Here is a 16,249-nt window from a genome sequence, read left to right as displayed (position 1 = left end):
AACTATTGGCAATTAAGAAATGCTATAAACAGGAAGTGCAAACTGGGGAAAGAAGATTGGATTAAAGAAAAGTGTTCAGAAGTAGAAAGAGAAATGAACATTGGTAAAATAGACGGAGCGTACAGGAAAGTTAAGGAAAATTTTGGGGTACATAAATTAAAATCTAATAATGTGTTAAACAAAGATGGTACACCAATATATAATTCGAAAGGTAAAGTCGATAGATGGGTGGAATATATTGAAGAGTTATACGGAGGAAATGAATTAGAAAATGGTGTTATAGAGGAAGAAGAGGAAGTTGAAGAGGATGAAATGGGAGAAACAATACTGAGATCTGAATTTAAGAGAGCGTTAAAAGATTTAAATGGCAGAAAGACTCCTGGAATAGACGGAATATCTGTAGAATTGCTGCGCAGTGCAGGTGAAGAAGCATTGATAGATTATACAAACTGGTGTGTAATATTTATGAAAAAGGGGAATTTCCATCAGACTTCAAAAAAAGTGTTATAGTTATGATACCAAAGAAAGCAGGGGCAGATAAATGTGAAGAATACAGAACAATTAGTTTAACTAGTCATGCATCAAAAATCTTAACTAGAATTCTATACAGAAGAATTGAGAGGAGAGTGGAAGAAATGCTAGGAGAAGACCAATTTGGATTCAGGAAAATTTTAGGGACAAGGGAAGCAATTTTAGGCCTCAGATTAATAGTAGAAGGAAGATTAAAGAAAAACAAACCAACATACTTGGCGTTTATAGACCTCGAAAAGGCATTCGATAACGTAGACTGGAATAAAATGTTCAGCATTTTAAAAAATTAGGGTTCAAATACAGAGATAGAAGAACAATTGCTAACATGTACAGGAACCAAACAGCAACAGCAATAATTGAAGAACATAAGAAAGAAGCCATAATAAGAAAGGGAGTCCGACAAGGATGTTCCCTATCTCCGTTACTTTTTAATCTTTACATGGAACTAGCAGTTAATGATGTTAAAGAACAATTTAGATTCGGAGTAACCAAGGTGAAAAGATAAAGATGCTACGATTTGCTGATGATATAGTAATTCTAGCCGAGAGTAAAAAGGATTAAGAAGAAAAAATGAATGGCATAGATGAAGTCCTACGCAAGAACTATCGCATGAAAATAAACAAGAACAAAACAAAAGTAATGAAATGTAATAGAAATAACAAAGATGGACCGCTGAATATGAAAATAGGAGGAGAAAAGATTATGTAGGTAGGAGAATTTTGTTATTTGGGAAGTAGAATTACTAAAGATGGATGAAGCAGGAGCGATATAAAATGCCGAATAGCACAAGCGAAATGAGCTTTCAGTAAGAAATATAATTTGTTTACATCAAAAATTAATTTAAATGTCAGGAAAAGATTTTTGAAAGTATATGTTTGGAGTGTCGCTTTATATGGAAGTGAAACTTGGACAATCGGAGTATCTGAGAAGAAAAGATTAGAAGCTTTTGAAATGTGGTGCTATAGGAGAATGTTAAAAATCAGACGGGTGGATAAAGTGACAAATGAAGAGGTATTGCGGCAAATAGATGAAGAAAGAAGCATTTGGAAAAATATAGTTAAAAGAAGAGACAGACTTATAGGCCACATACTAAGGCATCCTGGAATAGTCGCTTTAATGTTGGAAGGACAGGTAGAAGGAAAAAATTGTGTAGGCAGGCCACGTTTGGAATATGTAAAACAAATTGTTAGGGATGTAGGATGTAGAGGGTATACTGAAATGAAACGACTAGCACTAGATAGAGAATCTTGGAGAGCTGCATCAAACCAGTCAAATGACTGAAGACAAAAAAAAAAATATTTATATAAATATATACATTCAGCAAGTTCATAGTAAAAAGGCTTTTTTACTTTTTACTTTGTTTTTTGTTTACAATTAAACATTAAAAAAAAAAGTTTAAAATATTCATTTTCATTTGTACTTTGGCATAATAAAAGAAAAACATGTTTTTCTTTTATTATGCCATTTATTTATTATTTTATTATGTTTTTATATATTTATTATTTTTTTTTATGAAAAAAGCACATTTTCTTGTATTTAAAAAGTGAGTCATTTTAATTTTTTTTTCTTAAAAACTTAATTTTTGTTTAGAAATGTTTTACTAGAATTGTTGCTTATGAATATACTGCATGATAATTTTAATGCATATTTATTTATTAATTTGCGCTCTTCTATAATTAATTCAGCTGCTGAATAAGATTGATTGGCATTGTCATGGATAATTATGCTGATTAAAATAATTTAGCAATTATCATAAATAAGCTTATATTATAGAGTTATCGTAGTAGGTGCTGAGCGTGCTATTTTTTATATGAGTACATTTCTGCGGTAAAGATGTACAGTAATTGTCCAAACAGTTTTAAAGTGATCTTATGATGTGAGTGTTCTATAAACTTTTTTATTCCTTTGTTTTATCATTTTATTTCATAATTTAAAAAAAAAAAATGTTCCTTTTTATTTATTGTCCACTTCTACAAATCATGTTTGTAACTGACTTTTCTTATATATATATATATATATATATATATATATACACACTAGCATCCCCATTGCAACTTCTGCTGTTTATGTATACTTGTTTCCCATCATGATCAGCTTTTTTTTTAATTTTATGTTTTTTAGTCATGTAACCAGAAGCAGGTACAGCCAGTCATGTTGTAACAATGATAGTGGCTGTGTTGGTTGAGTCGCCATGTGTTGGTTAGTCTTGCCATATTTTTTTGGGTCCAACCCAAGACATTTTTTTGAAATTACTTATAAGTTTTAACAGTTTATTGAAACATTAAACTTTATTTATTCAGTTGTATTTTTCACTAGAATGACTTTTTTCAGAAATGGTTTGTTTGTCTTAAATACGTCATAAAATTCACAACAAGAAAGTTCTGAATTAATTTTAACATTTAACAGATGTTTAACAGTAGATACTGAAAATATCTACAGATCAGATCATATCAGATTTGATCTACAGATCCCTTTCTACAGATCAAATGTTCCCTGTAATTGAAAAAAACTCTCTCAATTGGAGCAGATGTCCCAGGCAAAGACATTGCAAACTCAAACATTTTAGAAATATTGCGACATGAAATATCAGTGTTTTGAAACACCTTAAAAATTGCTTTCCACTTCTCCTTCAATAGTATCTGGTACTTTTTGAGAACTTGAATCACAACCTTCCCTTTGGTTTTGAATTACCTGGTTCAACAATGTACGTTCATCAAATAGGTCATCAATATTTATGGAATCTTTTATAATTTCATTAACAACTTGTGCTCTCCCTTCTAAATCAGACCAGGCATTTTCAGTTAGTAAATTTATCTACTGAAACTTACTACTAATTTTATCAAAATCGGTTCTTCACAACCTAAGTGCTGCATACTAGAATTATAAAAATTGTCTACACTTGAGAAAAACTTTTGTTCCTGAACATCAGCAGAAGATGGTATAAATTTGTGGTTTTTTCTTTCCTGAAGTTGACAAATTAATTCAGAATATGTGTGAAATGCTTCTGTTGCTGTGATAGAATTAGCTTCCAATTTCAGAACTACATTATTAAATAACTGTAGAGTACCGCATAAAAATTTCAAAAACAGTTCACTTTTTAGATTTAAAAAAAAAATCAAATAATAATTTTGGGCATTTGTCACAAGATAAGAAGTATGATTTTAGGCCATCAAAAATGGAAAGAATTCTTTCTATTGGAGGTAACAAACCTTGTACTGCTATGAGATAATACTTTTTTTTAATCTGTTTCCACAAATTCACAGAATTCTTTAAGTTTCGTTACTCTTACTGTATATATGTGAAAATATTTATAAAGTTTTACAACAATAACTTCTATGTCCAGGGGTAGAGAATCACATGCTGTTTGTACTTAATTGTGTACAATGTGGGCTGAACAACTAATTCCTAAAGTAGGTCTATCTAAATCACTTTTAACTTTTCTGAACACATTTTCACTCCCCTTTCTCTTTACATCACCAAAATTATTGTTAGTGTTATCAGTAGTATAATAAACCAACTTTTCTTCAAGTGTGTATCTTTTCACTCGCTGCAAAAGATACAGAGTCAAAATTTGAGCAGTTTCAACTGACATCATCAATTTCCTTTTCCAGACTGGAATATCTTACAACAATCAGAACAAGTTTTACTTCACTTCTGTTTGAGCTATCTATTGCTACTGTTACATAATTTATGTTTTCCAAAGAACACAACATATTATCAATTATAAATGGCGAAATAACATTAAGAATAATTGCCTCAGTTTTGTTTCTAGCAGATGAAAATTTTGGGTCATATAACTTTTTAACCAGTTTAGATGTGCATTAATAGTACTCCTATGTTTAACTGTTTTCATGTGGTCTTCAATATCACCCTTTCCTCTATTCTCCAGTACATAGTGTGCAATAAATACATTCATTGTTACTGTCATTACACAATTTCAAAAATTTGTATTCTGTTACAGGTTAACATTAAACACACATTTACCTATTGCTAAACGATGAGACAAAAAACAAATAGAGATAAAATGATCAAAAAGCACGTAGACGAGTTACTTCAAACACAAAAACAACATAAACTCATTGCCCCTGTTGTGTTGCCAAATGAATAAGTAAAAAGTTGTGGCGAGACCGGTCGCCACTCCTCCGTCAAAATTGACATCAGCGCTTGCTCCAAGGTCGGCTGACAGATGGATGGCCAGCCGTAAGAGAATGTTTAAAAACGTGATGTTGAGCATATAAGTCTAAAATTAAAAAAAAATCCTCAGTCATAAAATTCTCAAACCCCGGACATTTTTGAAACCTGGGACATTACCTCGGACAGCACTAAAAAACCAGGACTGTCTGGGTTAATCCTGGATGTATGGTAAGCCGAGCCATGCTGTATACTGCCATATCCCTAAAAAGTTGAAATTTAAACAAATCAGAAAATGTTTTTAAAATATTTATCTGAAAGTATTTTCAAGTCAAGGTCTAGTAAATATATCATTTAGTATAGTTGGAAATGGGAAAAATGTACAATCATTTTTCAAAAATGTTAGTTACTTTTCTTCACCCCTTTCAAGATCAGATTTCAGAAATTTATTATTAGATACTCACAAGAATATTACACGCACCAAAAATCAAGTTAATTTCTTTATTTATTACCAAGAAATTAAAAAAATAGTCTGGTTTAAAAAAAAATTGAAAATTTCATTTCAACCCTTTGTATTCAGATTTTCAAACATTCTAAAAATTCATTTTTAGATATTCACATGCAGGTTACATACACCAAAAATCAAGTTTATATTTACATTTAATACTGAGAAATTTAGTAATAAATTTATCTAGTAAATTCCATTGTTACTCCATTTTAACCTTTTAAACTCGTAATTCCAAAAAAATCCTTTGTTTCTTTGTACTTACACCGCAAGAAGATTAGAAATTTTCATCAATTTATCTTCAGTAATTTTTGCTGGGCATTGATTATGAATGACTCACAACATGTAATTTTGTATATATACTCAATACAAGTTAACAATATCTGTTAAGTCTATTTATTGAAATTTCATACAAATATCATGTAATTGTTATGAAACATTGACTCATGTGATGCTAATAATAAAATAAAAAAACATTATTCTCATATAACATGGGTGATACATTAGTGTTGTAAATCTTATCAGTATCAGTTATGTTTTATATTAACTTGAATTTCTATTATTATTTTTCATGTAATATGTAAATGATGTACATATTATCTGTAAATAAGATCAAGTTATTTTGTTTGTTAAATAAATTTATTTTTATTAAGCTATTTGATTTTACTAATCAAGAAGATTTAGCAATTATTTAATTGAAAACAAAGCAAAAAATAAGTATTAAATGAAAGTTAGAGAGAGAGATGAACTGAAAAAATAACCAAATAATTTTAACTATTTAAAAAAACAATGAGCAAAACAGTTTTATATTGTTTACCTGTTTTGGGCTATTAATCATTTTATAGATTTTCAGTGCCTATCAGTTTCTTGGCTTATCTTTTTCCTTCAAATATCCACATCTACTAATTTATCAATTATGATCCACTAAATTATCTACATAATGCTTTAGTCTACATTTTTCTTTTCTTTTATAAGTGATTACAGATTTTTTGCAGTATTCTTCTGTTATCTATTCTTTTCATAAAATCCAAACTAACTTTTTTTTTTCTAATGTATGCTATACACTGCATATATTACGTTGGAAAATATTATATAATGAGTATAATTAACAACAATTTTTGCACAGAGCAATCACATTACTTAATTTGACTGTTTATTAAAACGCTATTATTTCATAGTGCTTTATTATATTTACTTACTGTCTGTTTATTAATTTTTCATTTTATTTACTTTTTGTCTTTATTGTTCAGAGTTTATTTTTGTTATTGCTTCTTTTTACTTGCATGATTTGGCATTCTATAACCTAACATTGCATGCAATTCTTCTCAGGATCTAAGATACGTTCATAGGCCAGCTATAAATATTAATGCAGCTGAAAATAGCAAGGTAATTGTAAATATAATTTTATTTTACATGTTTATTATTTCATTTCCTTTAATTTTAAGTATTTAACCTATCTAAAATAAAACTGTAATGTATTTTTATTTAGTTTAAGTTGTATTAACAGGTGGTCATTACCCTTCAAATATTTATAAGATGCATTTATCATCATCTATAGATACAGAACAACAATTGTGTATATGCATGTGCATATAGAAGGTACCATTTGAAGATGCCCTCGGTAATCACAGGGTACTTTGGGATACTGTTGTGACGCACTCTTAGCATTATATTCATTTATATTATTGCTGAAATTATTTTACACTTGCACTATAGGTCAGTTAGTTGGCAGATTGCCTCAGGCTAACACGGAGTTTGGTAGAACTTCGTCAGTAAGAGGCAACGAAGTCAATGTAGTACGTTTACAGAAATGTAAACATGACCTACCTAAAGTGAAATGAAAATGGGGGAAAAATAAGCATGAAAACATTATATTTCAGTTCAATTAGGTTAGTAATAAAGAATACTTTCAAAAAATACCTCAAATTTTGTTAGACAATGTTTTTTTCCATTTGATAAACTGCAGGCTCGAATATGTGATTTTATTCATTTTTTTTATTATACCTTTACAAATCACACCGCTAGATAGCAGTAGCTGATAGCACTAGGAAGAGTACAAAAACTTGATATGTATTTGAAATAATAAAATTTAAAAGAAAATATAATACAGCTTGTTTTAATAGTTAACGCTGTTATGTAAATGAAAGTAATGAAGATAAAACAGTTTTTTTAATTCTCATCACTTCTTTAAAAAAATATATATATAAAAAAGTAAAAAATATATTAAAATAGTATTACTTTACAAGAGATTACATTTTATTAAAAAAGGAATAAATAAAACAGAAATAAATTCAATTGGTAAAATCAAATTTAACAATAAAAATCTAGGGTTACACTTACAAAGAAATAAGTGCAATATTAAATCATAGATTTTTGATTCATAAAGTTCATTATATTAGTTTTATTAAAAAAGGAAAAATATGGTATGAAGTGAATGATATGACTATCAACAAATTCAATTTGTTTGTTCTAAGGCAATTTTAATAATAAATCTATAAGATAACAATCAGTAATTCATAAAAAATAATAATCCAATAAAATGGTGTGATATCCAAAAAATTACAATGAAATTGTAATTTTTTTGGATAATTGTAATTTGTTAAAAACAATTTTATTTGTAATACAGAAATTTTTGTTTTTTGAGTGGAAGGAATGATATCTGTGAGACTCTTACCATATTGGTTTACAATTTCATTGTAATTTTTTTGGATCTACAATTACATATTTATGACCATAAAAGGAAACTTCAATTGAGAATTTGGCCAAATAGTTTTCAGTTCACTTATATATTTCAGAAGTCATATAATTCTGGGAATGAACAAAGAAAGGTGTTTTTTTAGGAAGTATGTACTTGTTCTTAGACTACTCTAATTTTTGGAGAAGAGCAATTTTTTTTAAATGGCTCAACTCAAACTTTTTAACCAGTAATATGTTATATCCTTCCTCAATAAAATGTTTCATTCCCAAGAAGTTGGGGTAGAAAGGTTAGTCACTGCCTGGAGGTTCACTACTAAGGTTCAAATCTACTTTTATATGAATTTGAATTCTAGATCGTGGATACTGGTGTTCTTTGGTGGTTGGGTTTCAAGTAATCACATATCTCCGGAATGGTTGACCTGATACTATACAAGACTACACTTCATTTACATTCATACATATCATCCTCATTCATCCTCTGAAGTAATACCTTATATGGTTATGGAGACTAAACAGAAAAAGAAAAAAGTCACTATCTGGACCATGCAACTTGAAAGCCCAGAAATATTCTGGACTTTGAAATATTCTTGGTTGTAATTTTTTCATGTATTGTAATTTTTTAATGAATAGAGGGTATAAAAATCTCTGCTGTAAGAAAGATATTTTCATTCAGAAACTAAATTGTAACAAAAACCTTTTTTCTAGACTTTGTTTAAAATTTACAAAAATGGATTAAAACTGCTAAAGAAATTGATAATTTCAGATTTATGTACTCAGTTCAAAGTTAGTTTGATAGCCAGAAATTAATTAAATGTTAAAAAAAAATCAGATTACTATAGTTCTAAAATTTATAAAAATAATTAAAAAAAATTATACATCCTGAAGCAGTAGTAGCCGAGTATTTTAACTGTTAACCTCAAATTCAACAGTTAATGTAACTGTTGATTTATTGTACATACATTTTTTGTTATGATTGATTTTAGATTCATAAGGTTGAGTGTGTGTCTTTAAGAATAAATTAATATTAGATTGGGATGGGATATCCCTGATTAAAATTAGAGCAAATTCCTCTAGATTACAATATATTTTATCTTGAATTTTCTAATTAAGCTGTAAACGTTTTCTATTAATCATTCCACCAACATTAATTTTCAGTCAGTTTTACTGTTACCTAATTTTTTTCTGAAATATTAGAGAGAAAAGTCTGTAACAAGCATTTACTCGATTGGAATACAGTGTTTTATTTAGTCTTAACTCATTTAGAAAAAAATTATATTATTAAGTTAGCAGAAGTTACACAAAACAGGTTACTGCATGCGTTGTAATGATTCTCAGAAGATACAGTGGTTGAAGTGTTTTTTGAATTGTCTAAATTTTATGATAAAGCAGTTACTCCTCTAAAAAGTGGAAATCTTTACTATCAATAAAAATAAAATTACAATCTTAACACATGGATTCTGTTATTAATCTTCATTAATTAGTTTGTGTTCAGGTGTGTAATCTGAACACAATAAATGATAAAAGAAGGTGAGTTGACCGCTCTTATCTAACAGGCTGAGTACTAAAAGCTAACACAGTAATAAATGGTTTAACCATTTTAGTGAAGATTCATTTTTGACTCTATCCCATAATGGTTGCATTACAGGTAAAAAGAAGAAAGTTTTAGAATACTATTTTTTTTTTTAACTTTGTTATGTAAACATTATGAATTATACTTGTATTTATTTTACCCAAAAATTTAGTAGTTTTTGTTAATAAAAAACTAAATATTTAAAAATTTCTTCTAAAATTAATTTAGCATTTACTGTTAAATGTGCAATTAAGTTGAAACTTTATACCCTTGTTAACTGTCTTTTATAACTGTTACTTTTAAAATTATGTAATGCAGAACAAATACTTCCAAGTAAGCTGCTAATTATTAAGAAGTGAACAAAAAACTTGAAAAAACCTTTTAGCACTCAAACAAGTCTCTGATGAAAGCCTGTAAAAATTATACACATTATTCTGGTTTAAAAATTAAATTAATGTTTTTTAAAATACTTTGAAAAATAAAACCATTCTTTTATAATAATAATTAAAAAGAATCACTTTATGCAGAATAAGAATGTAAGCAAATACAAACAGAGCAACTACACACAACTAAGCATTTGGATAATCTTATATCACAAACCATCACAAGAAGGCAGCACATGTCATAAATTTAGCAGTATTATTTCTGATAACTAAAACTTATAGTTGAATAAAGCAACAAATTTAAAAAAAATCAGAGGTTGTGGTTTGAGTGAAATTAAGTGCTGAAGGAAGATTCTGCCAGTTTGATTAAAGTCAAATAAATTCATTAATAGATTGTCTACTCTACACAGAAATGTATTAATTATAGGATATCCCAAATATCTATTCTCAGCTCATTGGTTAATTTAATTTACATACTAACGGCTTGTCCAAGCTGCCAAAGAGGATATTTTGCATATTGTTGATAATAAATTACAATTCTAATAAAATTGTAGATACACATATTACTGAAAGAGGCATTATCAAGTACTAAACTTCCATGTTGAAAGATTTAAAAACTAAAATAATTCTCTTTGAGTTTAAGGGTAGGGACCACCTTTAAATATTGCTGCTCTGTATGATCACAACATTAAACACAATAATAAATATCTTTTGAGTTAAATAGATGTATGTTTACTGGTCTGGTAAGCCTTGTTTGTTTTTGATATGAATTTGTGTAGAAGTATGTGAATCCACATAAATATCTTTAAGAGTATATCGTGATAATGCATTCTTCACAAACATTTAATCTTCTATTGTGGTGTGATACACAAAAAAAAAAACAATAAAATTATTATCACATACAATTATTTTCTTGTTTTCTATTGTTATATATTTAGGGAAGTTTAATGTACCTATACCATAGTAAAAATTACAAATTAAAATGAAATGTGTTATACCAATTCACGTGTGTAAAATCATTTAAATGTGTGGTTGGTAAAATCATTCTTCATGTGGTTAATACTAATACAGCTTCTCTAGTATTTTTACCTGTAATTTAATATTTTAAAGTTATTTTTTACATAATCATGACACGCAAGCAGAAAATAATTCTGCACTCTAATTGAATGGTATAAAAGAATAATTATTGTTACTTTTTTCCATCTAGTTTATTGTTATCATGAAATGAATGTTTATAACTAATCAGGTTAAATCTATCTACTTACATAAAAATAAATCTGTTTGAACATGAATATGAATTTTGGAATGAGTAAATAAAGAAGCATACCTTAAAAATACGAGTAGGTGATCTGATAAAAAAAGATAAATGGCTAATTTAATATAAAAATATTTGATTTAGAGTCCTTTTATCAATTATGCTAACATTATCAGTTCTTATGAAATTTAATTCTTAAAATATAGTAAAAGATTTTTTTTTTAATTTTATTAATTTTCATAAATATTTAATATTTTCACACAATCTGAAATATTTTTTTTCTTAAATGAGTTCATCCTCAATTTTCTATTCATGTGTGTAATTACAGAAATATAACATAAACATATAATACATTTCCCTGTTGAGATGCAACTGCTTCTGCATACTAGACCAAACATTTGCAAATTAAAATAAAACCAAAATAAAATAAAAGTAATTTTAATAAATATTATGAATGCATTTATGTGTTTTTTTTTTAGAAATATTTTTCTAATCATAATTTATAATTTTTAACAGATTGTCTCACTGACAGAATTAATGGCTGGTGTCAAGGCACCTCCAAGGACTGTACAGCTTTTTCAGTTAACCTGCTGGCCTATGGGACACAGAGTGCCTACATCTACTAATTCACTTGTAGAGTTAATGAATATGGTTGAACGATGGAGACAGCGTACAGATTATGGACCTGTAGTTGTTGTTTCTTTGTAAGATAATATATATTAATTTTCTTCTTATTTAATTTATTAACTACTTTGACTCAAATAATAAAATAAATAAATTTACTAAAACTTGTATAAACTAGATCCTGATTCAGCTTAATTACAAAGAATTGGTTATGTTTATTACCAAGTACAATTTTTAATCACTATCTTCTACTGATACGAGTTCCAAGTTTAATTCTCAATTTGGGATTATGATTTAGTTCATTTGTTTTCATTTCAATCCTTGAAAATCACACATGATTTGAGTTAATAATTCAAATCAGTTGAGAAGCTAAAATGAATTGAAACTTGCTAAAACAGGATTGGTTTTTGACTAATTTCATCAAAGTATTAGGTCTTAATGTTATTTTATATTATTGGTTGTTAAGTTAAAATTGCAATCTGTAAATTAAAGAATTTTAACCAAATTATCTGTTAATGTGAAGTTCAGTTAACCTGAAAGTGCTGTATGGAAATTGCAAGCTACAATGAACTTATACTTCACTATATATTCTCTGTGGCAAGATCTTTAGACTCAAATGTTAATGTACTTCTTGCCCTAATCTACCTGTTTCTAGTTGCACAAAAAATGTTGAATGTGATCATACAGATGTTTTTCAAGGTTTAAGAGTATCAAGTGACAAATCTTGAAATGCTGAACACAACAATGAATGATTTTTCTGATAAATAAGATCCTAACAATTTGACCTGATGATCTTGAGAATTATGTTGGACCAATTAACATTATAGCTGATTCCCATGTATGTTGGGTAGTTGCTTATCATGGAAGCCATGTCTGCTAATATCAGCAAATCATGTAGATCTGATTAACAAGTTAATCTGATATTTTAAATTATAAATAATAATTTAATTTTGTAGAAGATTTAAAACTATTTATCTTTGCATATTTTATTTTTATACAAATTTTTTTTAATCATAAAATTACCAACTCTGTTCTGATATGTATATTCACAGTGATGGTCGAGGAAGATGTGGAGTATATTGTGCTGCAAATGCATGTATTGAACAAGTTATCCAACATGGGGAAGTTGATATATTCCAAGCTGTAAAGACTGTACGAAGACATCGCCCACAACTCATTGAGAACATGGTAAGAAGTATCTTATTTTCACTTTTCAAGCAGGTGTTACCTTCAAACACATTTTAGTAGGTACTTTAACTACTCGGTATAAATCTGTTATTATTGTTACTAATTTTTCTCTTTTTTGACAAATAGCTGAATAAAGGTTGTTATTCAATATTCGTTTTAGATTTATAGAAGCAATTTATAATTTAATATTTAGCTATTAAACTTGGGGAAACAGGTATTTTATAAAAATTATACATTTTTCAAATGTAGCAAAATAAAGATGAAAAAAGTAAACTCAATATCCAATGGCTAAGTTTCAGTTATGCAATAAGTTTGTAGACTAAATTGCTCTTACTTCTTCAATAGAATATACAGAATGTTGGTAAAAACTGTTTCAATAATTCACATTAAAATAAAGAAGAATATTTTTTCAACATATTTTCAGAAATGCTTAGTTTACTGGCTCTCTGCCATTTTGTATTTTTAACATAAAAGTTTATTTCTCAGAAATGGTTAATCTTAACAAGCCAAAAGTTTGTATAATGCTAGGATCTACATGTTTACTTTTGTAAAACTAATGAACTTGATCTCTTGATCCATTTCAAAATGACAGCCATGTAAACATTTTAATTTTAATATTCTTTGCAACCGCTGGTTTATTTATGTTATTACAAAGAATGTTAAGCGTTTTATGACAAAGACTATATGACACCTTATTTATTTAAAACCATTCATAAATAACAAAATTATGGCAAAAATTCTTGAAGTGAGGCTCTACATTAAAAAACCAGTTTTCATTTTCTTCCAAATAAAATTAACTCAGTCAGAACTCAACTGGAATAAGTTTATTAATGTTATCATGTGATAAATTATAATAATTTAATAACATTGAAGATATTAAGATAAAATAAAATATCATTGAAATCATGAAAATATAATAATATTGAAAAATAATTTACACTAAAACAGATGTAATTAACAAGTCATTGTTGAAAATGTAAATAAAAACTAATTTCCAGTTTGTGTTTCGATATTGATGAAGTGAATACATTGATTTGTACTGTAGGAGTTAATTATTTCTTTAACATTGTCTTATTCATTATGGCAGATAATGTAAATCATACTTATACGAACTTAGAAATGGCTGATATGCATTTAATGTACGATCTTACACATTGCAACACCCTTGAGGCAAGATGACTGTATCAGGAAGGTTTTGATTTGCCCATTCGACATTTTTTCGGTCGAGGAGATGACAGAGTGTGCCACTCTTTGCTTTGCCGCTTTGTTTCAGGATCGTACTCAAATATCCAGGATTCATCACTTGTGATCACACGACTGAAGAATTCTTGGTCATTGTCAACCCTCTCAAGAAGATCAACGCACACGTTTCTTCGATTGTTTTTCTGTTCTGTTGTGAGGTTTTTCCGTACAAATTTTGCACAAACCTTTCACATGTCCTAATCGTCTGTCAAAATTTGATGTGCGATGAAAGCGTTTAAATTTAACTGTTCACTCATCATCCTTATTGTTAAATGATGGTCTGATCTCACAAGAACCCTCACACGTTCAACGCTTTTGTCAGATTTTGAAGTTGAAGGTCTCCTTGAGCGAGGTTGATCTTCAATATGTTCTCGGCCTTCCAAAAATGATTTGTGCCAGCGGAAAACTTGTGCTCTTGATAAGCAATGTTCCCTATAGGCCTGTTTCAACTTTTCAAAGGTCACACTCGCAAAAATTTGCGAAGTGACCTTGCGAAGTTAAGCTTGGGAAATCCCAAGCTTAACACAAAACTTGACTACACAATGTTGCTCTAAATTCTGATGCTACATTTTCGTTACACACAACAGAAATACAACTTCACTGATGGTGCTGTCAAAAATAGTGTGTTGGCTGAACGGAGTTGAAACTTGTACTGAGCATGTGGAAGGGATGAACAAACCGGTTTAGCACAGACCAGTAGACACAGCGTTGCCAGATCGCTCACAGTGTTACCAATTTCATTACTTTTCTCACACACCTTGTGTATATATATATTTTGAATACAGACCACCAAAATACAGTAATTAGATGAAATAAACTTACCATATTAATATATATATATATATTGTATTTGAAAAAGGTATCTCTTATTTGTCTTGAAATTGAGGAAAAATATTTTACTGAGTACTTTGCTTTATATTAATTTGCTCTGGTAAAGGAATTTAGCTGGAATAACTTTTCTAAGAATCGGAGTATTTAATCATTTAAAATAGTTTTTTTTTTAATGCAGTCATCTGTTTTAGCCATTATAGTTAAAAACATATGGCTGTAAAAGAGACTAAAATATTGGCCTCACATAATCTGATAGCATCAGTTAACGAATAAAAGCATCTGTACTAACAAAATTGAAAAACATTTGTTTTAACAAAATGAGCTGCCAACAAAAAAAAAAGCTAAATTAGACAAGCTACTAGACAATAAGCTACTTAGACAACTTTGTGATGAAACAATTTTTTATCATCCATACAAATGAAAAAAAAAAACTTTTTTTAATTTGTAGAAAGTTAAATATTTTTACACAGTACTTAAGTCTTGAAAACTGCAATCATTCCTCAGAAGAATATTATGTAAATACGTAGTACATTTTGTACTCATGACAATCAATTTGCTGAGCAAAAAGATTCGTTTATTTACTTCTAGACTTAAGACATTTTTATTTAATTGATGTGATTCTGATTGTCATATTAATTAAATTTATGGAAAAAAAACTAATTTTTGTTTTTTTTGTTGTTTTTTTTTAACTTTCAGACAGAATATAAGTACTGTTATGACCTAGTTCTTCATTATGTCCTACACTACTTAAATAAAGACTTAAAGGAGAAGAAGTGAGAGTGTGACATAGAAAAGCTTTGGTTTTATCAGTTTGGTCGAGGTGCTGCTTTGCCAGTTACACCTGATGAAGAAATGATTGCCGGTTTGACACCGAGCCCAGAAGAAGAAGAACAGTCTTTAAAAAACCCAGGACCAAGTTATTCAGGACGTATCGTTGAGGTTAGTGTAAAAACTACAAAAGATATTCCATTGTATCAAGAGGACCATCAAAGTATTTGTGAAACGTCTGTTACAGAGACTACATCAATGACTTGCTATCAGACTTGTCAAAGTTCATCGCATTTTAATAAAGAAGTTAAGGACTTATCTAGTTCTGTATCTACTCTCCATTCAATGTCGTGCATGGATGTTGATGAACTGGAAAGTTATACATCTGTCGATGAATCTAGTGTTGGTTCTGTTCTGTGTTTAGCTGATTCTAATAATTCACCAAATTCTAATTTAAGTAAAGGACAACAATTACCTGTAGAATCTGTTAATGATAGTAATATACCTAGTAGTAAAAATCCTTC

The 16,249-nt window shown here is 28.7% G+C and overlaps 1 protein-coding gene across 1 annotated transcript in view; it reads left to right on the top strand.

The window, feature by feature from the left end:
• Ptp36E (protein tyrosine phosphatase 36E) overlaps nt 1–15,793 on the top strand; it is a 489,476-nt gene extending 473,683 nt beyond the window's left edge. The window contains exons 14-16 of the mRNA XM_075359821.1: nt 11,589–11,776; nt 12,749–12,884; nt 15,654–15,793. Coding sequence (XP_075215936.1) covers nt 11,589–11,776; nt 12,749–12,884; nt 15,654–15,734 — 405 coding nt within the window. The 3' untranslated portion in view covers nt 15,735–15,793. The remainder of the gene's footprint in view (nt 1–11,588; nt 11,777–12,748; nt 12,885–15,653) is intronic.
• The last annotated feature ends 456 nt before the right edge of the window (nt 15,794–16,249 follow it).

This window comes from Lycorma delicatula, chromosome 3 (genome assembly GCF_047948215.1).
Source record: "Lycorma delicatula isolate Av1 chromosome 3, ASM4794821v1, whole genome shotgun sequence".
NCBI lineage: Eukaryota > Metazoa > Arthropoda > Insecta > Hemiptera > Fulgoridae > Lycorma > Lycorma delicatula.
This window is presented reverse-complemented; position numbering and strand designations above follow the sequence as displayed.